General features: G+C 40.5%; 2 protein-coding genes across 10 annotated transcripts in view; one reads left to right on the forward strand and one right to left on the reverse strand.

The window, feature by feature from the left end:
* Nucleotides 1-8,827: 8,827 nt before the first annotated feature.
* LOC112934979 (small ribosomal subunit protein eS27-like) lies at nt 8,828-11,559 on the reverse strand. 2 transcript variants are annotated; one of them, XM_072749910.1, is made up of 3 exons: nt 11,176-11,436; nt 10,909-11,025; nt 8,828-9,260 (listed from the first exon to the last, which is right to left on the reverse strand). In XM_072749910.1, exon 3 carries the CDS (start codon nt 9,222-9,224, stop codon nt 8,970-8,972), a length of 255 nt encoding a protein of 84 aa, XP_072606011.1. In that variant the 5' UTR covers nt 9,225-9,260; nt 10,909-11,025; nt 11,176-11,436; the 3' UTR covers nt 8,828-8,969. The 2 variants fall into 2 exon arrangements, with proteins under 2 accessions (XP_072606011.1, XP_025874335.1); XM_026018550.2 differs by lacking the exon at nt 10,909-11,025 and having other exon boundaries at nt 11,176-11,559.
* The window catches only part of TCERG1 (transcription elongation regulator 1), a 64,964-nt gene continuing 55,065 nt past the window's right edge, over nt 11,377-21,275 (forward strand). For 4 of the 8 annotated variants that reach the window (XR_012000010.1, XR_012000011.1, XM_026018528.2 and 1 more), the window contains exons 1-2: nt 11,475-11,957; nt 18,962-19,187. Coding sequence is in view for 4 of the 8 variants with exons in the window: in XM_026018528.2 (XP_025874313.2) it covers nt 11,899-11,957; nt 18,962-19,187 (285 nt within the window). In the remaining 4 variants the exon portion in view is untranslated. Of the gene's footprint in view, nt 11,958-18,961; nt 19,188-21,275 lie in introns of all 8 variants that reach the window. The other 4 variants (XR_003238082.2, XM_026018511.2, XR_012000009.1 and 1 more) reach the window with 3 other exon arrangements.

The following is a 21,275-nucleotide window of genomic DNA, read 5'->3' on the forward strand; positions in this document are numbered from 1 at the left end:
TTACAATAATTCTTTGCAGAGATATAATTATTACTTCCATTTTCAGGTGGGAAAGCTTTTGCACAAAGACTGGAAATCAATTGTCCCAAAATACACAGCCAATAGAGGGCAGATGCAGGATTCAAAACCAGGCAGGCTTGTGATGGAGAGACTGTAGCAGTCCTTGTACATTATTGTTTACTTCTCAATATTGCAGCATTGAAACACCCTTTGGGACAAAATGGTGACTTAAGTCAAAATGTCCTTCTTTCACCCCATGCTTTTCTGCAATCTGAAAGGGCATGAAGTTTTGATGTTGTGGTGTAAGTGACTGGGCTGTGAGTCAATTACTTAATTTCCACTGTTTTCTATTTTGTTCTAGAAATCCTACAGTATCTGGTAATAACAGATTTCATTAGCAATTTGAATGTAATAAATAAAAGTCTAAAACCAGAACAGGTCTATTTAGAATATACATCTGTCCTGCACTGTGTGTGTGTGTGTGTGTGTGTGTGTGTGTGTGTGTGTGTGTATATATATTTACTGTACTCTATACTTGATCTGTAAGGTTGGAGAATTTATCCCTATGTATTACCCAAGCTGCCCAAGTCAGAAATCCTAATGTTGCCTAAAACTTCACCTGTCCCACACTGCAATCCAATCCATCACCTAAGTTTTGTTGATTTTATCTTTTGTGGTGGGGGAGGGGGTGCAGAGGAGGAGGGAGAGAGAGAATCCCAAACAGGTCCACACCTAGTGTGGAGTCTGATGTGGGACTCAATCTCATGACCCAGGGAGCCAAAATCAAAAGTCAGATGCTTAACCAACTGAGCCACCCAGGTACCATAGTTTAAATAGTTCCTGAACCTATGATCTCTTCTCAATCTTGCTGTCATTATCTCAGCTCAAAGTCTCATCATGGTAAATACTGTCTCCCTAACTTCAATCCTGCTCTGTTTTAACTCCTTATTCTCCCTATAGTCCAAGTGATCATTTTAAGAAGCACATATGATCCTGTCACTCCCCCACCTGAAACTTTTAAATCATTTATCACCTGCAGAGTAGAATATAACCTCACCCACCTTTCCAGCCTGCCCCCTGCCACCCCCTGGCACATTGGTCCTAAATGTAGTTCCTAAAATAGCTTCCAAATCACTGTTCCTAGTGCATCTTTTCCTAGTCCTTTTTGCTGCCTCAGTTTCCACCTCCACAGCGGAGTTTTCCTCCAAATATAGTCCCCCCTTCTGTGTTTCTGAGTTCTAAGCAGTATGGCATAAATGTTTGGAGCAGACAGAGTCATGTGGAATGGCCCACTTATACGTAGGAGTTTGGGCAATTCAGTTAACCTTTCTAATTCTCATCTGTGAAGTGGGGATAATAAGTAGCTGCCATGTATTATTGTCATGAGGAGTTCCATGAGAAGTTCCATGTAAAATACCTGCTATAGTAATCCCTTTGTAAATACTAGTAATTTGTCTTGGCTAAGATTTGGTTAATCTACCCCCTCTTCTAGACTGTGTACTCCATGGACAATGCCTCTTGCACCTTTAGTAACTAAGATAATTTCTCACACAAAATGAGCATCCATTAAATATTTGCTCAAAGGACACATAAATGGATTTGCCAGATGGACAAGTTAATTATCTTCTGAAATCCAAAATTAGAACACTTGGTCTGATACATTTTGTGTAATGGAGAAGAGTTCAAGTAACTTCTAAAACAATGAGTTATTATGTTAGCAATAAAAAGTTATTACCTCACTCTGTCCCAAGGCCGGTGGGATGCATAATGACGTACTGCAGACATTGAGTTTCATAGATTTTAAGAAAGAGAGCGTTCAGTCAGATTTCACTAAGGAATACAAGATCACGGAGACCTGGGTTCTAGTCCTGTCTCTGCCACTAACTGGATATGTGACCAAGAGAAAGTTTCCTTATCTGGAGACAAAGAATGTTCGGCCAGATGATGTCAGAGATTGCTTTCAGCTCTCCAATAAAGTTCTTTTGTAACTTCTCAAAATTACAATTGGAGAAATTGTAAATGACAGGTAGTATGCAAAGCAATTGTAATATAAGAGTCTTAAATATTATCTTTCAATGAGGATTCCTAAGATAATGTCATTTTAATTTTGAGAAACAAACAAATTTTAATAGTATGATTTTGGAGCTGGAATGAGCCATAAGACATGATTATTGTTAATAAAAGGAAGAGGAAGGCTCCCTCCCACTAATCCAGTAAAAGAAATGCTGTTTACACAATGGATTTGATGAACTGTTTGTGTTAATAACCAAGTTATTGCAAATGTGTCATTGAATATTTTGGGACAAGTCCAAAATACTGAGTCAAACTAGTAAAATGCATATACAGTGAACTTAGATCTAGTCATCTGTGTTAAAGAATCAAAAACTTGCACATAAGTGGGTGACTATTCCAAGACAAATCCAAATTAGGGTAATCTTAGGGAATGTGATTATCATTTAGTAAGTGGAGTCCTAAGTAATCACATGGAATCCTACTAGGGAAAAATTGTGGAAATAAAACAGACATGGTTGTCTTGAAGCAGTATACTCTACTCTGGCCCACAGATCCCAGGTGGTCCATGGAATTATCTTAAGAGTCTACAAATTCACGAGCTCATCAACCATTTGTTGTCTGTTGACTGAATCAACCAATGATGCTGATGGTAAAAATGACTTCCTTTCTATTTGTTTTCTATAAAGCAGAATAGAAAAGAACACAACTCTTTAAAATTTCCTTCTAGTTAGGGAAGTAGGGTTAGATACACATGGGAAGAAGAGGTTCTTGTGTAGGGCAAAGAGTTCCCCAATGCAAGGGCAGACACAGATGGTCTAAATGGAGGGTATATATCTCTATTTGGAACAGTGAATTATCAAGCTTTCATGACCCAATGTTATTAAAAATTCAAATAAAATAACTTATTGCCCTTTTTCTGCTTCAGTCTCATTGAGCTGTTTTCTGGTAATTTTGCTAGCTTTGTTAAGTTTGCCCATGGAGAGGACAGGGACATCTTGCTCACCTGACTATTGTAATTCTCCATAAATAAACTGGCATTCTGGTTTATGGAGATGGATCTTTCTGTGCTCAGTTTAAAGTGAGTGTTACTGACTTCAGTTTTGATCTTATTTTGCCAACGAAATCTACCTGGGAGACTGTAAAGCTAGGAGTACAATCCTTAACCACAAGTATTTCCCAAGGTCAAGGGTACCTTTGGAGGTCACTTGGCACTCATGTAGCTGAAGCTTTTTCTAGGGACATTTTCTAGGACAAGCACTGCTTGCCCTTATCATTGGATAAGCATCTTGTTCCATCCTCTCATTTCATGGACGAACTAAGGTATACATCACAAAATGACTGTGGTTTTTATCCTCTGCACTTAGTTGGCATCATTGAAAGCTAGCTTTCTGCAAGCTGATGATATATTTTGAAAAATTTTTTATTTTGAAATAATTCTGGATTTATGCAGGAGACACAAAGTTAGCACAGAGATACTCTGCATCTAGTTTCCCCTAATGTTAACAGATTACATAACCATAGTACATTTATCAAAACTAAGAGGTACAATACTAAGTGAACTACAAGCTTTATTGAGAGTTCATCAGTTTTTTCCACTAGTGTCCTTTTCCTGTTCTGGGATGCAATCCAAGATATCATGTTTCATTTAGTTGTCATATTTCCTTTGTTGCCTTAAATTGGTGACAGTTTCTCAGTCCTTACCTTTCTTTGATGACTTACACATCTTTGAAGAGTATTGGTAAGGTATTTTGTAGAATGTCTCTCAATTTGTATGTTTGATGCTTCCTTGGGTTTAGACTGTTGTTATGGATCTCAGGGAAGAATGACACAGAAGTGAAGAGCCCTTCTTATCACATGGTATCAGAAGTGCATGCTGTCACTGAAGATATTATCCTGCAGCACTTGGTTGAGATGGTGTGTGCCAGATTTCTCCACCGTTAAGTGTAAACAATATTAGGTAGAGTAAGTCACTAATGTCAACCTACACTCAAGGAAGGGGACATTGAGCTCCATCTTTTGGAGGGAGGAGTATCAAAGAATTCATTGATGTATCTTAAAACCATCACAGTATTTTATAACTTTTGGGTGGAGATATTTTGAGCCTCTGCCAAATATCCTGTTTCTCTCTATAGTTTCATCCACTAATTTTAGCACGCATCAGAAGAACCTGCCTAGAGCATAATTACTGTAGTATTCTTTTGTTTTCTTCATTTTTTCTTCATTTGTTAGAAACAATATTTTTTAATGGATATCTGTTTGTAACCCAGGGTGTTTTGTGACCTGGTATCTTTTAATCTGGCTCCTGACCTTGGTCACCAGGGATAAGTCCTTGTCTTGAGAATCTCTTTTCTTCTAGAAGAGAGATTCACAGGTTTCTTTCCCCCTTTCCTTTGTAGTGATCAGATTTTCTCTAACTTTTGGCATTTAAACAATAGTACACATACCATTGTTGTCAGCTTTCCAACAAAAAAGTCAAACATGAGATTTCTGTTATCTTAATCCATTTTATAGGATGCTCTCTTTAAAAATTTTTTAATTTACAATTTAAGTATAGCTGACATATAATGTTACACTAGTTTCAGGTGCACAATATAGTGATTTGACAACTTTATATGTTATGCAATGCTCACTATGTTGAATGTAGTTACCATCTATGACTATAAGGTATGACTACCTTACTCTTTATCTAATTTAGCTTGTGTTGGGATAGCTGGTATCATCAGTTCACTCTACTTTCTTTCTGTTTTTAAAGACTTATTTATTTGAGAGAGTGAGCAAGGGTGTGAGCAGAGGGAGAGATAGCGGGAGAGGGAGAGAGAGAATCTGAAGCAGATTCCCTGCTGAGGGCAGATTCCGCATACGGGGCTCCATCTCAGGATCCTGAGACCATGACCTGAACCGAAATCAAGAGTCCGATGCTTAGCCCACTGACACACCCAGGTGCCCTGTTTACTTTCCTTTCTTATTTTTTGTCAGACTACAGACTGGAAATGTAGGCAGATACATTTTGCTGTGTATCAGTTTAAACAGTTTTATGTAGTTCCCTACATTGCAACGTCTCAAAGGCTTAGAATATTTTCTTTGTTAATGGAAAATTCCAAATACTAAAGAATAGAGAGGATAGTATCGTAAACTCTCATCTACCTATGACCCACCTTCAGCAATTCTCAACATGCAGTGAGCCTTGTTTCATCTGTAATCCTCTCCCCTGACTTGCAGCTCCCTACTCTTGTTTATTTTGAACCTAATCCCAGGTATTACATTATTTAATCTGAAAGTCTTCAGTAGGTATTAGAATGCTTTTTGTTGTCAACTAGAGATGATAAACAATTCGTGAATTTGCTTGTTAACTTATTTATTGACTGGCAGTGAGCTACATTCAAGAAAAACAAGTTGAAAAAAACATGGATTCAGTCCCTACTCTCTTGGAGACTACATTCAATTGGACATTGAAGTGACAATCTGAGCTACTTTAGCTACTTCACTTGTTAGTTACTTAACTTCTCTTTGTCCCAGTTTCTTGATATGTAAAAAGGGATAGTAATGATAACTTACTTAGAAGATCCTTGTGAAGAACAAATGGATAATTCATGGAAATTTGAGCATCAAGAATGATGATTGATTTTAGTTAATTGAAATGGATTGAATCTATTGAAAACCCATGAGTCCATGCTAAGGCTTAAAGAAAGGAGTCAGAAAAAAACAAATTTGTCTCTAGTTGGGATGGCTATCAAATCACCTTTTTATTTTGAGAGTTCATAAATGAAGGGAAAGAATTAAGCATTTATCCACGTTTTAAAATAGAAACCGTATTTTATAGTTACTAAATAGCTGCTGTTGTTCAAGGAAATCTCCAATTTACAGAATTGTTAGCTGGTAAATGTAGAAGGTAACATAATTAGAAACTTATTATTTTGCCACCCCCTGAGGAGAACATTGATTTAGGAAAAGACAAAACCACTAAACACCGCTAAACCATTTAAGTTAACAGTTGATAGATAGGGTGACCATTCATCCAATTTTATCAGAAATAGCCCTGGTTTCTAACTACAGTCCATATGTAACTATTAATAGTGCAGATAGTATTCTAATTACAATGGAAGGATGTAACTGTCATTACTGTAATCCAGTGTCAATCTCAGCATTATCAAGGGTGGGATAATCAGATATGCGTGGACTTCTTGGTGTGTTATAACTAAAATAAACAACACTACTTATGAAATTTTCTTCATAAAAACGTTCAGTTTATATCTAACCAAGTCTTCACATCTAATTTCCAGCTTACAGAAATACCAGGGTTAAAAGGAGGAATCAGAGAAATCCAGCAGGTGGAACTGGCCTGGTATCTTCAGCAAGTCAGCATCCTGATAAAAGGAACTCTTCTAGATCAAAAGCGACTTAAGCAACATAGCAACCAGATGCATCGAATGGTTCTGAATTGGATCTTAATTTGGACAAATCAGCTGAAAATGACATCTTAGAGACAGTTGGGGAAATGTGACTATGTACTTGGTATCACTGTTAATTTTGTTAGGTGCGAAAATGTTACTTTTGATATGCAGAAAACTGTGGGTCTTTTTTTTTAAGAGATATATACTGATGTACTTAGTGGTGGAATGTTACAATATTCATAATTTACTTTAAAATACTACAGAATTAAAATAAAAAAGTTGACAGGAAAAGAAATAAGACAATACATGCAAAATGTCATCTACATAATGCTCCATGTTACAATATGTAGTAACAAGTGGTTGGAATGTTAAAAGACATGAAGGGTGCTATAGGAAAAGAATATAATAGAGGATATTACCTATATGGGCATAGCAGGAGGTCAGATTTTCTCTCTGAAGAATGCTTTCTGGAGGAAGTAAAGTGGAAGTCAAGACCTGAAAAAGATAGTATGGCAGATAAGATGGCCCCCAGCGATCCCTGCCTACTGGTTTTCAACTCTTGGGTAATCTCCCCTTGAGTGTGAGCTGGACTGACTTACTGACCTGGTTCTGATGAACAGGATATGTGTAGAAGTGATGAAATTTCACTGCCAACATTGGGCTACTAAAGTCTGTGGTTTCTGTTTTGGGCATTCTCTTTTTCTCTCTCTCCCCCTCCTTCCCTCTTTCCATTTCTCTTTCTCTCTCCCTTTCCTTCTCTCTTTCTTAGATTGCTTATGCTAGGAGAGGCAAACTGCCACATTGTCATCAGCCCCATGGAGAGACCCATGGGTGTATCCTCAGTTGTTAAGAACCTGCAAGGAAGTAACACATGCCAACAACCAGATGAGAGCGTTTAGAAGCAGATCCTTAAACTTCAGGTGAGTCTTCCATCTTGGCTGCCAGCCTGACTGCCATCTGACAAGAGACTTACAGCCAGGGGCTGCACCTGGACTCCTGACCCAAGGAAACTGTGAAATAATAAATTTTGTTGCCTTAAGCTGTTAAATTGTGGGGCAATTTGTTATACCCAGAAATAGATAACTAATACAGATAAGGAGTTACCTGAGTGAAAAAAGGCACAGGTAAGCTGCTATGATGATTTTCTGCTCTGATCCTTATGTTGATTTAGTGTGATGTTTACTGTTCAGAGACTAACATTGTTCTAGTATCTTGGCTGAGACCTCAATGTTTTCACATGTACGGGTGACAAAGCTGAAGACTATCTTGATCTTAAACATTTCGGTGAAGCATTAGCTAGCAAAATGCCCTAGAGCAACTCAGTTAACAAATTTTATTGAGGCTTGTCAATTGTTGCCTAGGCCATGGCAAATGGTTATTTATAAAACCTCACAGCAACTATTTCTTTTCCACATAAAGAAGCTGAAGCCGTGGGAAGTCAAGTAATTTGCCCAGGATTACACAGCCAGTAGTTAGTAGAGCCAGTATGAGAACCCTGTTCTCATTTACTCGAAAACCTGTTAGCAACTGCTGTCCATCTGGCCTCTTAGGTAGTCAGCAAGTGTATCTCCATTTCTGACTTCTCTTTCAGTGTTTCAAAGACAAGTATTTCCAGGAAGGAACAATATAGCTGCACAGCACAGTGGATAGTATTGCTTTATAGGTAAATGAACACTCTACTAGGACTTGGGGATTCAGTGAAGAAAATAGAGTCCTTTCAAAGTATTTCAGTCTAGAGGAAAGAGGAAGAAATGATATATTAGCTATGCTATCTTTGTGGTTTGGGTGAGATGTGGGATTTAGCAGTACCCAATTGGTTTTGATGTGACATAAATCTGTGCTTGAATCCTAGCTTCACTTATTAGCTGTGTGCATGTCACTTCGAGCCAGTTATGTGCTCCCTCAGTTTTTCCATATGTAAAATGGTGACAGCAGGTCTGCCTTGCAGGGCTGTTGAGGAGATTAAAGACAGTGCATGCAAAGTACCCACCATAGGTTTAAGATGGTGCTTAAAAATGGTAGTTATTAAAAAGAAAAGCCTGATTCTGCATTGGAACCATTTTTCAAGATCACTTCTGAAGAAGTTTTAGCTCCATAGCTAAAACTTAAAGCCTTGATACTAATTAGTCTTAAAACAAACACCGTCTCTTTACCTCATTTTGATATAGTAAGTTTTAGGGTCCATAATTCAATTGCTGCCAATTGGGCAAAGGTGGTATTTGTTTTTCTGTTCTGTGTAGATAGGCACAGTTTTAGTATCCTGGCTCATCAAGCTTTGACTATTGAAACGTGCATTTGGTCTGCAAAGATCAGATATTTGCAGTATGATTTTTGTAACTATTGAGTGCAAAATAACTGAATTTCAAGCTCAAGTTTATGTGAATAAGTTGTGGCAATGAAAAAATGAAATGATTATACATGTATAATAATATATATATGCCATATATATACATATATTTTATTTTTTTATTTTATTTTTTTATTTTTATTTTATTTTAATTTTATTTTTTTATCCAAAATCTGTTTATTGGAATAGTGTCCCACTCATCTTGATTCAGGGAGCTTTTAGTGCTGCTTCCGCCTGAAGGAGCATCCTTCTGTAAGCCTTGCTTTTCCTCCCGTGGGCTGGCAGAGGACAGTAGAACAGCCGACACCCAGAACTACCGTCTGTGCGTGGCTGAAAAGGGTGGTGATTTTGTAGCATCCCGGGCACTTCACGTCCATGAAGTAGGAGTTGGGGCTCTGCACCAGGTGCTTCTTCTTGTGCTTCCTCTTCTCCTCTTCCGGGGACGGGTGCAGGAGATCCTTCGCAAGGGGCATGTTCTTGTGGGAGGTCGTCACCGCCTGCTCTAAAATCTAAAAAGAAGATAATACAATAAGATATAAAAATCTAAATGTCTATATGTAGATATAAGTAATAAAACTAGCAAAGGATAAAATTTTCATTACAACTGCAAAGAGTTTCGTCCATTCATTCAAGCTGATAGTTTGTTTTCACTTTTTATACAAGCCAGTGATTTGCTTTCTAGAAGATAACTATTTTGAGGTGTTTTATTTCTCCCCCAGCCATGGGGATTAGTTTGTGGTCAGCCATCTATACCAGTATTAATCTCAGAATAGTTTGCCAGGATTTGGGAATGCATACTGATATTGAAAAAGAGACCTAACCTCTCACTCTTAGACTCCAGTTTGTTTGAATGTCACATATGTAGTGAAGTTTATTTATTTTTAAAGATTTATTTATTTATTTATTCATGATAAGACAGAGAGAGAGAGAGAGAGAGAGAGAGAGAGCGCCAGAGACACAGGCAGAGGGAGAAGCAGGCTCCATGCTGGGAGCCCGACATGGGACTCAATCCCAGGACTCCAGGATCGCACCCTGGGCCAAAGGCAGGTGCTAAACAGCTGAGCCACCCAGGGATCCCCCTGTAGTGAAATTTAAACCATTCTTTCTTTCACCAACTGATCACCTCAAAACTCTGTTCAGCCCTGATTACATTTTATCATACTTAATGGATTTTGAATATTTTAGTGGGGTTCAGTACAGCAAGTGTTTACTGCAATATAATTCACATAAAATAAACTTTATCCTTAAAACTGTACAGTTCAGGGCAGCCTGGGTGGCTCAGCAGTTTAGCGCCTGCCTTCGGCCCAGGGCATGATCCTGGAGACCTGGGATGGAGTCCTACATTGGGCTCCCTGCTTCTCCCTCTGCCTGTGTCTCTGCCTCTCTGTCTGTCACGAATAAATAAATTAAAAAAAATCTTCAAAAAAAAACCCCTCTAGGGATCCCTGGGTGGCGCAGCGGTTTGGCGCCTGCCTTTGGCCCAGGGCGCGATCCTGGAGACCCGGGATCGAATCCCACATCGGGCTCCTGGTGCATGGAGCCTGCTTCTCCCTCTGCCTGTGTCTCTGCCTCTCTCTCTCTCTCTGTGACTATCATAAATAAATAAAAATTAAAAAAAAAAAACCCTCTACAGTTCAACGCATTTTAGTATATTACCAAATTGTGCAACACTCATCATCACTATCTAATTCCAGAACATATCCATCATCCGAAAAGTAATCCCATACCAATTGGCAGTCACTCCCTTCACTCCCTGGAAGCCACTCATCCACTTTGTTTGGATTTGTCTATCCCAGGCAGTTAATATAAAGGGAATCATACAATATGTAGCTTTTTCTGTTTTTTTTTTTTTTTCCTCACTTAGCAAAATGTTTTCACGGTTCATCTATGTTGTAGCATGTATCAGTACCTCCTTTTCATGACTAATATTCCTTTGTATGGATATAGCACTTTTTTTTTTCTTTTTAAATCCACTCGTTACTTGATTGGACATTTGGGTGACTTTACTTTTTGGCTATTATGGATAATGCTGCTATAAACACTTAGCACATGTTTTTGTGTGGGTGTCACGTTTCCAATTTTCTTGGATACGGTCCTTAAGAATGGGGGCTTTGCGGCCACGCCGCTTTGGGTTCAAGGTCACGCTCTGCCACTTACTGGTTCTGCGAAGTTTCGTTAGCGGCTGTGGCTCTTCCCGGTTCCCCCTGCCCGTGTTCGCAGACGTCGGAGAGCGGGTCAGGTCCCTAGGACCGTGCCTGCTGCATGCGGTTAGGTCTGAGTAAAAAGGATCCATTATTTAAAAAAAAAAAAAAGATCTGTTATTATTTAAATATTCTGATGGGTTTGAGACTATTTGGTTAGGGTTCATCTTCATCACGCCTACGATACCCGAGCCTAAAGATTCATTTTTCAGGTTTTCCCCACCTTTAACAAAAAGAGGAATGAAGAGAATTGCCTCTGGGAATCAGGGTGCGCGGACTTCAGACAAGCGTCCCTCGAGGTGGAAGGACGGACGCTCTGTGGGGCGCAAAGCGAGCAGAGGCTTGCGGTCTCCGCGACCTGCTGACCCCGCCCGCCCGCCGTGCTGCTCGCCAGGACGCGCTTCCGAGCTCGCCGTCTAGCGCCGACCGCGCGGGCCTCAGCGCCCGACTCGGAAAAGCCGGGAGACGCCTCGTGCCACGGCCGCGCCGTGATTGGTGTGGGCGCGGCCCCGGCCGGGTTTTGATTGGCTCTCGCCACGGAAAGGGGCTCCGCGGGGCCAGCATTGCCAGGAGGGGGCCAACATGGCTTCATAGCGGGCTTTCCTGGAAGCCGGCAGACACGTGGCTACCGCAGCCCGGCGGTCCGCGGGAGGACCTCGCCCTGCTTGCCGCGAGAGGGCGCCGGCGGTTCCTCGTCGCGCCCGTCTCATTTCCCATAAAGCCTCCGAGTGACCAATCACCTGGCTGTCTCGATACCGCTTTCAAAGTCGGCGGGCCCGTCCGCCAATCGTAAGGCGGGTACCGCCCTCAGCCCGAGGATTGATGGAAAGCTGCACCAATCAGCTCACGGATCTCTGCGCTCTCCGCCTCGCTCGCACGGGATTGACGACGCGTCCGGCCAATAGGGGACGCTCAGTCGGCGGGTGGATGAACGCGGCCCTCTGTAATGGCGGAGCGTGGCGGGGACGGGGGGGACGGTGAGCGATTCAACCCGGGGGAGCTCAGGTAAGGGGCGCTGCCCCCTCTTACATTTCAGCACGGGGGAGTCCCAGGGGCTCCGCCTGCGGCGCGGAGGTCCGCGGTGGGGGGGCGGGCGGAGGAGCCGCGGCGGCTCGGGGCCAGGACCGCATGGGGCTGGCGAAGGGGGAAGGGGAAGGTGGCTTGAATGAGAGAGCCGGGCCGGGGCTGGGCCGCGGCCTCCGGCGCCTTGGGCCGGCGCTGCCCGACGCTTCCGCGGGGCCGCGGCGCCGCGGCGCCCCTCGCGGGCTGCGGCCTGCGGGCGGGGCCCGGCGTTCCCGCCTTGCGGCGCCGCCTCAGCCGCGTGCCGCCTCCGCCTCGGCCCCGGTCGGCCCCCGTCAGCCCTCCTCAGCCCCCCTCAGCCCCCCTCAGCCCCCCTCAGCCTCCCTCCGGGCTCCGCACCGCGGCGGGCCGGGCGTCCCGCCTCGGCCCCCCTCGCCCGCGCTCAGCTCCCGGGACCCCCCGGCCCCTCCTGGCCCAGCCTTGCCCACGCCCTCCGCGGCCCGCGGGGGGCTCCGCGTCTGCCCTGAACCTTCGTCCCCCACGTCGCTTGCTTTTCTGAACTTCCTGTGTGTTTCCTTCCTTTCTCCCCCGCTGTGCTGCCCCGGGCGGCGATATGAACCACAGCGGTAGCCGCAGCCGTTTGTTACGTGCTGCTTCTGTGTGCCTTTGGAGTAGTTGCTATTGTCATTCTGCAGGCCACAGACCAGAGTCCTCTCCGGTTAAGTTACTTGCCCATCTTACAGGTGAGGAAACTGAACCTCGCAGAGGCCGAGGAAGTGGGACGAGGCCGCATAGGTGGAATCGTGGCTCCAGGAAGTGGCTCGAACCCAGGCGGGCGGGCCTCCGAGCCTGCAGTCTGGATCGCTCTTCCATACTTTTGCTTACGCCATTGCCCTGAAGAGTGCAGTGACCTTTCTTCCTCTGGTGTCTCAGTGCCTATGGAATTTGCAATTAATATGTGGTTCCGTAAAGTGTCTTGATAAAGTGAACATTCTTTATAGTCAGCGATTTTTGAGGACCAGAGGGACGGAGCTTTATGTATGTTCGGTACATTTTTTTTTTTTTTTTTAAGCCCCCTTGCATGGGGGAAAATGTCATTTCAGATGTTCAGCTCTCATTCTGAATTGTGCCATTGTCAGCGTTTGGAAATGAAAAAGAGCAGTGTAGGTTATGAGGACTCTTTAGCATTGTCTGGAGCTCAAGATGAAATTGTATAAAGAAATGGGTATTGTTACTCAAGTTTTCAGGAGAAAAAAATCTTCTAAATTATGAATTGTCACACACAAAAATCCTTGTTTGACAGGAATAAAATCTTGTTTTCTTTCAGAGATGAAATTCAAATCCTTTAAACCCCACATGTACACTTTATTTTTTAAAGATTTAATTTATTTATTCATGAGAGGCAGAGAGACAGGTGGAGGGAGAAACAGGCTCCCTGTGTGGAGCCTGATGCAGGACTCCATCCCAAGACCTGGGGGATCACGACCTGAGCCAAAGGCTGACGCTCCACCCCTGAGCCATCCAGTGGCCCCTCCCCACCCTCCCTTAGGTACACTTTAGTAATGAGTGATCAAAGTGCATTGTCAGGGTGGTTCAGTATTAGTGATGGAACGTTTATTCCTGATTGTGCTCTCAAGAGAATAGTTACTTAGCTAGTCATATTGGGAACACTACTTTGCATTTTAGAGCTTCACAATGAGTAGCCTTTTAGACTTTTTTATTTTTATTTTTTTAAAGATTTTATTTATTTATTCATAGAGAGAGGCAGAGACACAGGCAGAGGGAGAAGCAGGCTCCATGCAGGGAGCCCGACGTGGGACTCGATCCCGGGACTCCTGGATTACACCCCAGGCTGCAGGCGGCGCCAAACCGCTGCGCCACTGGGGCTGCCCCCTTTTAGACTTTATTAATAGTAGCCTAGATATTGTAAAACTGATTTGAATAGGGTTTTAAATTAGGTGTTCTCTTGCGTATATTTTATACCTTGGCCTCTTGGGTTGGAAGTTGCTTCCAGAGCGTATTGTAAAAACTATTTCATGTAAATAAAATAATTTATTTTAGCATTTCTCATGTTTTAAGAGATTATCTATTTTTGTGGCTTCTTTGATGGTAGAAATTGAGCCTTAGTTTTTGTATTTGTATCCTTAATGTATATCATGTTCTGTCTGTAGTAGTGCCTGGCAAATAAGGTATTCAATGGATGTATGGTAAATAAATGAATATAGGAAATTTAGAGATGGTTTCCTTATTGGGCCTATATTTTGTGTGTGCTCTGTGACAATCATTGACCTAGGTGCCTGCTGGCATTAGAGTCTCTTGAACCAGACTAGAAACCTTTTGTCCTCAAGGAGCTTCCATGCTACTTAAGACTGATCTAAATTCTAAATTAAACTAATCTCATCAGATGATCAGCCTGTAAGTGTGAAGAACCTTTCGCAGGGTCACCGAGTAATTGGCAGAGTCTAGGTCTCTATACAGCCCTACCACTTAATTTGATTCCCATATACCAGTAGCACCTCTCTATTTTTGCCCCTTCTATTAAAGTACTTGCAGTGTTGTCTTCACTACAGAGGGCGTTGCATATCTGGATAGAATACTTGTAGGGAAATACATTTGTTCTTTTGCGGAAAAAAAGTTATTTTTTTTATTCATATAAGAAGCCTTCTGTTTTCCAAAAGGATTGGAAGTGGTAGGGATGCCAATAACCCACAGTAGATAGAATTTATTCAGAGATTCAAATGCCACCTATCCCTTCATGTTTGAGGACCATTAACAAAACTTCTGTTGAGTCCTGTTTCTGTAGATCCTTTATCTGAGGGCTTTGTTTACCTATTAATGCTTTACATCTTACAACAAGGTACTTGCAATCTCAATTTCCTCAACTGTACAATGTGCATAAGAGTACACTGGTGCTATCCCTGGCTAGCTGCTTTAAACAAGTTAATTTTTTGTGTCATAGTTTCAGTGGTGCCAAACTTAACCTTACTGGTTGTCTGAGGATAAAAGAGTTGGTATAAATACTGTCCATATAACTTGCCTAGTATTTGAGAAGTATCCAGTTTTCACTCTCATTAAAGGAGTAATGCTTGAACAAGTATCATCCTGGGCACTGGGTTGCAGCAGTACACTAAGAGGAAATTATATACTAGGGGGTAGAGATAATACAGAAGTAAACAAGTGAGGAATTTCTCCATAGCATTTATCATAATTGAAAATTCACATTGAGTAATGAGCCAGAGGGATTGGGAGAGGTTTGGGATGGGAAAAGAGTTTGAGGTAACGTTTGAACTGAGACTGAATAATGAGCCAGTTATGTAAACATCTGGGGAAAAGCATGCCAGGCAGAGGCTTCAAGGTAATGAACTGTTCAAGTATTTGATCAAAAAAGAAGACTGGAGTCTATAGAGAGGTCAGGTTACAGAGGGGTCAGTTACAGGGAGTCTGATAATAGGAATTATAGTAATATAGCTATTATATAGCTATGGCAATATAGCTAACGCTATAGTGTAGCTAACGTCCTAATATTAATACCGTTTAACACCTACTCATCTTCCTATATACTAATGTTATAGCCACAGTAATACTAGCTAATACTTAGTGAAGACTTAACTGCTAGGTGTCGCTCCAAGTACTTTATTAGCTCATGTTTTCCTCGCAGTTTCTAGTAAGGTTGTTGGGATGAAACTGGTATAAAGAGCTCTGCACGTGTGTCATACAGATCTGAATCAGAAGATGCCAACTTTAGGCTGTTGATGGGGGAAATTCTGTGAATCTTGTCACCATTTTTAGTGGCAGACTTGATAGCTAAGTTGTTTAGTCAAATTGCCAGTGAAGTGTCTTTTCAAGTAGTGCACTGTGCTAGGTTTTATAGGGGAACGAAAGTAATGATAAAGTCGTTTACTGTGTACCGGATACTATCCTAAATGTTTCACAGGGATTATCTCATTGAACAGAGAGATAGGAGATAGGTTTTATTTCTCTTCCCCTGCTAATTTACGTCTGAGTATACTCAAGCTCAGAAATTATGTAACGAGCCTCAAAACAAGAAGCAGAGCCCTGATTTGACTTTTCTGTGATTCTAGAGCCTAAACGCTTAACTTCAAGCTGTTAACTAGGAAGTGAAATTCTAAAGAAAGAATTACTGTAAATTTTTCAAAAAGGGAGAGGCAGACTCAAAAGAAATCAGAAGATTAAGGTGCATTTTTAACTCAGTGCTGAAACAGAGTATCTTTCCTTGGCTTTTTTTTTTTTTTTTCTTTCTTTCCTTGGCTTTTAATATTTTTCTGCCCAAAGGTTAAGATTTTCTTCAGTAGCAATGACTGTCTTTGGGGGGTGCCTATGGTTTGAAGAAGACTAATCATTCTGATACAATCATTGCTGCTTTTTGTAGTCACTATTTTTACCTCATACTTTGTAACCTTGAGTGTACAATCATTTGCAATTTTGGTTAAATACACCTGGTATAATAATTAATAATTCTTGGATGTGTTTATTTATAATCCTGGTGTTCTCATGGCAGGCATATTGATTCTTAGGATTTTTTTGTGACAGTTGACCTACAGTGTGGAAAATTTAGAAAGTTCAAAGGATAATCTTAAGCAGAAGGTTGAAAAATGCAGAAAAGTTGGAAGAGCTTGGTGAGGAGAGTATAAAAATTATTATTTTCAAATATACATAAGGAATGTAACTAGTAATCTTGTGAGCACAGAAATGTAAATTTCATGTACAAAGGAGAGAGAGTAGCTACTGAGAAGAATAAGGCGAATTACCTTAAAAATAGTTTTTAGAATATTCTGCATAACCTACTTGTAAGGTAGCTTGTGTAGGATATCACCTAGGTATTCATCAGTTGATTGTACACATACTGAGACCTACCGTGTGCAGACCTGTGTGCTAGGAATATACAGGGTAGCGGGCAGACCTAATTTCTGCTCTAAAGGGCCTTATGTAGACAGCAGGGCGTAGTGTTTAAGAGCCATTTGCCTGTGTTCAAATCCTAGTTTTACTGCTGAACCAGCTGTGAGGTCTTGGGCAAGTGATACTTACCTTTTCTGTGTCTTAATGTCCTCATCTTTAAAATGAGGTTGATCATGTAGTTGAGCTTTGAACAATGTGGGTGATAGGGATGCTGACCCCCAGCCCCCATGCAATTTGAAAATTCAAGCAGAACTTTTGACTCCCCCCAAAACTCATCCATTAATAGCCTGTTCTTGTCTGGAAGCCTTATCCATAACATAAGCAATTGATTGACACATGTTTTGTATGTTATATGTATTGTATACTGTATTCTTATAATAAAGTTAGCTAGAGAAAAGAAAATCATAAGGAGGAGACTATAAGTTAGTACCGTACTGAATTTAGTGAAAAACATTTGCTCATAAGTGGACCTGCGCAGTTAAAACCTGTGTTGTTCAAGGGTCAACTCTAGTGTCTTACGTCATAGGGTTATTATGGTGGTTAAATCCCTTAAAAAGAGCTGAGAGCACTGCCTGACATAGAGTAAGTAGAGTTAGTAATTTTTTGAAAAAGCACTTGTAAGAAGAGGTGGAAAATACCACCTTAGATGTTACTACCTGTTTAAGTGCCATGGAGAAAACCAAGGTGTTTAGCTAGAATTTGAAGGATGGAGTGGGGTGCAGTGTAGCAAAAGGCTTTTCATTTAAAGAATACTTGTGATCTCTGAAGCCACTGCCCACCTCTATCTCCTGTAAAAACTTTGTATTTGGAAGTAATTTCAAGAATTTCCAAAAATGAAGGTAATCACCTATTGTTAATATTTTATCTCTTCTGCTATATAATTTGCATGTATGCATGCTCTTTGTTACTCTGAACCATTTGAAAGTAAGATACATATACTATGGCCCTTTACCCCTAAATACTTAAGTGTCTGTTTTCTAAGAATTGAGATACTCTCTTAACTACAACACAGTTATCCGACTTCATAATTTTTTTTTTTTTTATAAAATTTTATTCATTTATTCATGAGAGACCCAGAGACATAGGGAGAGGGAGAGGGAGAAGCAGGCTCCATGCAAGGAGCCCGATGCGGGACTCAGTCCTCTGACTCCAGGATCATGCCCTGGGTTGAAGGCAGGCACCAGACTGCTGAGCCACCCAGGGATCCCCCAACTTCATAAATTTACACTGACACAGTACTTATTCTCCATATCCCAAGTGTTATCCTTTGTAATTCAATACGTCCTATATGGCAATTTTTTCTCTTTAGCTTCCTTTAAAATCTAGAACATTTCCACAGCCTTCCTCTTATGTATAACTTTGATATTTGTAAATACCCCCCTTCCTTTTTTCTTCTAAAATTTATATATTTTAGAGTGTGCACGCATGGACAAGTGGAAGGGGCAGAAAGAGAGGGAGAGAATCTAAAGCAGACGCTCGGTGGAGCATGGAGCCCAACACAGGGCACGTTGATCTCACAACCCTGAGATCATGACCTGAGCTGAAATCAAGAGTCGGACACTTAACCAACTGTGCCACCTTGGTGCCCCTCCTTCTTTTCTTTTTAATGGAACATTCCTCAGTTTCTGTTTGCCTAATATCTCCTCATTATTAGATTGAGGTTATACATTCTTGCCTGTAATAGGTGATATTGTATCCCTCTGAGTCACATGGTATCCATTTATCCATTTTAGATGATAGTAATTTTGATCATTTGGTCAGGATATTGCCCAGTTTCCTTAATATGTAGTGTTTCTTCATCCTACCCTGCAACTGTAAATAGCATGTGGGGTGATGTCTTAAGACCATCCAAATTTCATCCATATCCAAAGTTCCTCCCAGATTTGGTGACAGGGTCATTGTCACCATTGATCATTCTTACCAGTGTACTTTTTACCATGATGATTGCAAAATGAGGACTTTCTAACTCCACTTGCTTTTAAGGACCTTTTAAATTTGATTTTAATTAGAGATCAGTAGCTACATTTTATAATTTTGAGAAGGAAAAATTTATGCATTGCTTTCTCACACAGGATGGCTCAACAGCAGGCCTTGAGGTTCCGAGGCCCGGCTCCCCCACCAAATGCAGTGATGCGAGGCCCACCACCTCTTATGCGACCTCCTCCACCATTTGGTATGATGCGAGGCCCTCCACCACCACCTCGGCCCCCTTTTGGACGCCCTCCTTTTGATCCTAATATGCCGCCAATGCCTCCTCCAGGAGGGATTCCTCCACCTATGGGCCCTCCACACCTCCAGGTAAAGAATGTAGAGGTTGCTGTTTCTGTGTCAGTGTTAGTATCGATATTATATATGAGTTTTGCTTAAAAACCAGTTCTTAGTTTCATTGTATAGGAAAATGGGAGCTAAAGAGAACATCCATATGTTAGCATCTTTGTCCAGAAGCAGTGGTAATATAATTAGTACAGAAATTCAGAATGGGAATTTAGATGGTGATAGGCAAAAAACCATACATGTAAAACTAGGATTCAGCAGGGTAGTTCTTACATGCCTTTGTCTCTTGAGAATTTAGTAATCTGTCTTTATGGGATATGAAATTTGAAGTCTTAATATATAGAGTGAGCGAAATTTATTTTCATTGATCCATATTGCCAAGAAGTATAAATGTATGTATATATATTTCTGAGCAGTTCCCCCCAGAAATGATGCCTAGGAGAGAATCTAGAAAGTGACAATAAATATGTAAGTGGAATACTTGGATTTTCTCTCCCTGAGGAGAAAAAAAGAGTTATCTTAAAATTTTAGAAATAGAATTATTGTGGTATTTCTTTAAATAAATGCTTTTTTGGTATTTTAACCTGAGGCATTATATTTCTCTCTAGTTTACATAGACTCATTTATTGTCTAAAATGATGTCATGAAGATATCGACTCTCAAATGTCTACTTTTGAGATTGTATTCTTTTTGTTTGAGTATGTATCTGTTTTCATGTTTATCTAGCCAGCACACCTCTGAAACCGAATAAATATAGTGCTGCCATCTGCCCTCCATTAGCTTAGATAATCAAGATTGAACTTACTAAAAATAGAAAAGGGTAACGATGTAGTATTTAAGTGAAGTTAATTCAGTCTAGATAGGGTTATATTTATGGAAGAGACACGAGGTTTTAATATTTTGCTAAGTAATTGTATTGCCTTCCAAGAAGTGGATAGTTCTATATGCCCCCCCCCCCCCCCCCGTATTAAATGGTTTTATATTTCTTTGAAGATTAGAATAAGAAATAACTTTTTGACCTACTGACTCTGGTATAACTTGTAATGATAGGTGGATATATTCTAATTTGTGTCTTTAAGAGTTAAATCTACTTGTGAAATAACCATAAAATGTAATGAACTAATGTAACTTTCTAATGGAAATAAGTCAGATGTTGTAATGTGATATTTTCTAATGTTGTGATGCATTTCTTGGTCTTGATGGATAAGAGAGTGGTTTTACTTCAAATCCAAATGATTTCTAGCTAATGGTGCATGAAACATATTTAGGGTGGTTATATCATAGAATGAAAGTCTGTGTGCTGTTGCTGGAAAGACCAAACTGAATCCAGAAAAACCTGGAGTGTGGGAAAGACCGTTTTAGAAAAAGGAAACGCAGTTTCATATTATTAGCATAGTGTTTGTCCCGTTATACAGTTTAAGTTACTTTGGATAATTGAATTTTAATGTTACTTATAGATTATAGAGGCATCTTTTAAATTCCTGTTCGGAATCTGTTTTTAAAATACCAGGCCACTTTTCTGCTTTAGTAAGTAAGATATAGCAGTTGCAGTTAAATTGTTTGACTCGGGGTCTTGTGTCAGCAATTGTTAAAGAATGACAGTAAAGGAATTGTCAGAGATAGGATTAGATCAGCAGTGGCTCCAGGAAATCTGTTAAAAATTGTAATATATACCATTTAAGTTCTTATTTTCACTAAAAGTAAAATGGATAACTATTTAACTGTCTTTTAAACTTCCTGATGTTTGTGTTTTTAAGCTACATTATTAGTATTATTTGGGAAAAAGAAATGATGAATATTTTCCTACCTTATTATAGTTAACTGCTTTATAGGAAAAGAGAATAAAGGGTTAGGTATAGGTGATTTTTCTTTTTTAGTTCTTGCTGTGTTATTTTATGAAATAATGTTTCTCTTATGATTGGTTCCTGTCATAGATGAGGTATGGAGACATTGGTGTGCTTGGTGTTCAGCAAAATGCTAAATCAGTTTTTTCCTTTTGAAAATAATCCACTGCCCAGGGTCATGAAATAATACAGTTAAAGTATAAAGAATATAGCAAGATTGATTCGTCCATGAGGCTGTAACACAGCGAGGACTCCTGTTAGTATTTTT

This window comes from Vulpes vulpes, chromosome 2, assembly GCF_048418805.1.
Source record: "Vulpes vulpes isolate BD-2025 chromosome 2, VulVul3, whole genome shotgun sequence".
In the NCBI taxonomy this organism is placed as follows: domain Eukaryota; kingdom Metazoa; phylum Chordata; class Mammalia; order Carnivora; family Canidae; genus Vulpes; species Vulpes vulpes.

Coding starts and splice junctions, on each gene's coding strand:
- LOC112934979 (XM_026018550.2), bottom strand. CDS start 11,544: ATGAAGCCATGTTGGCCCCCTCCTGGCAATGCTGGCCCCGCGGAGCCC. Junction 9,261..11,175: donor CATTCCTCTTTTTGTTAAAG/GTGGGGAAAACC, acceptor TCTTCTTTTTAG/ATTTTAGAGCAGGCGGTGAC.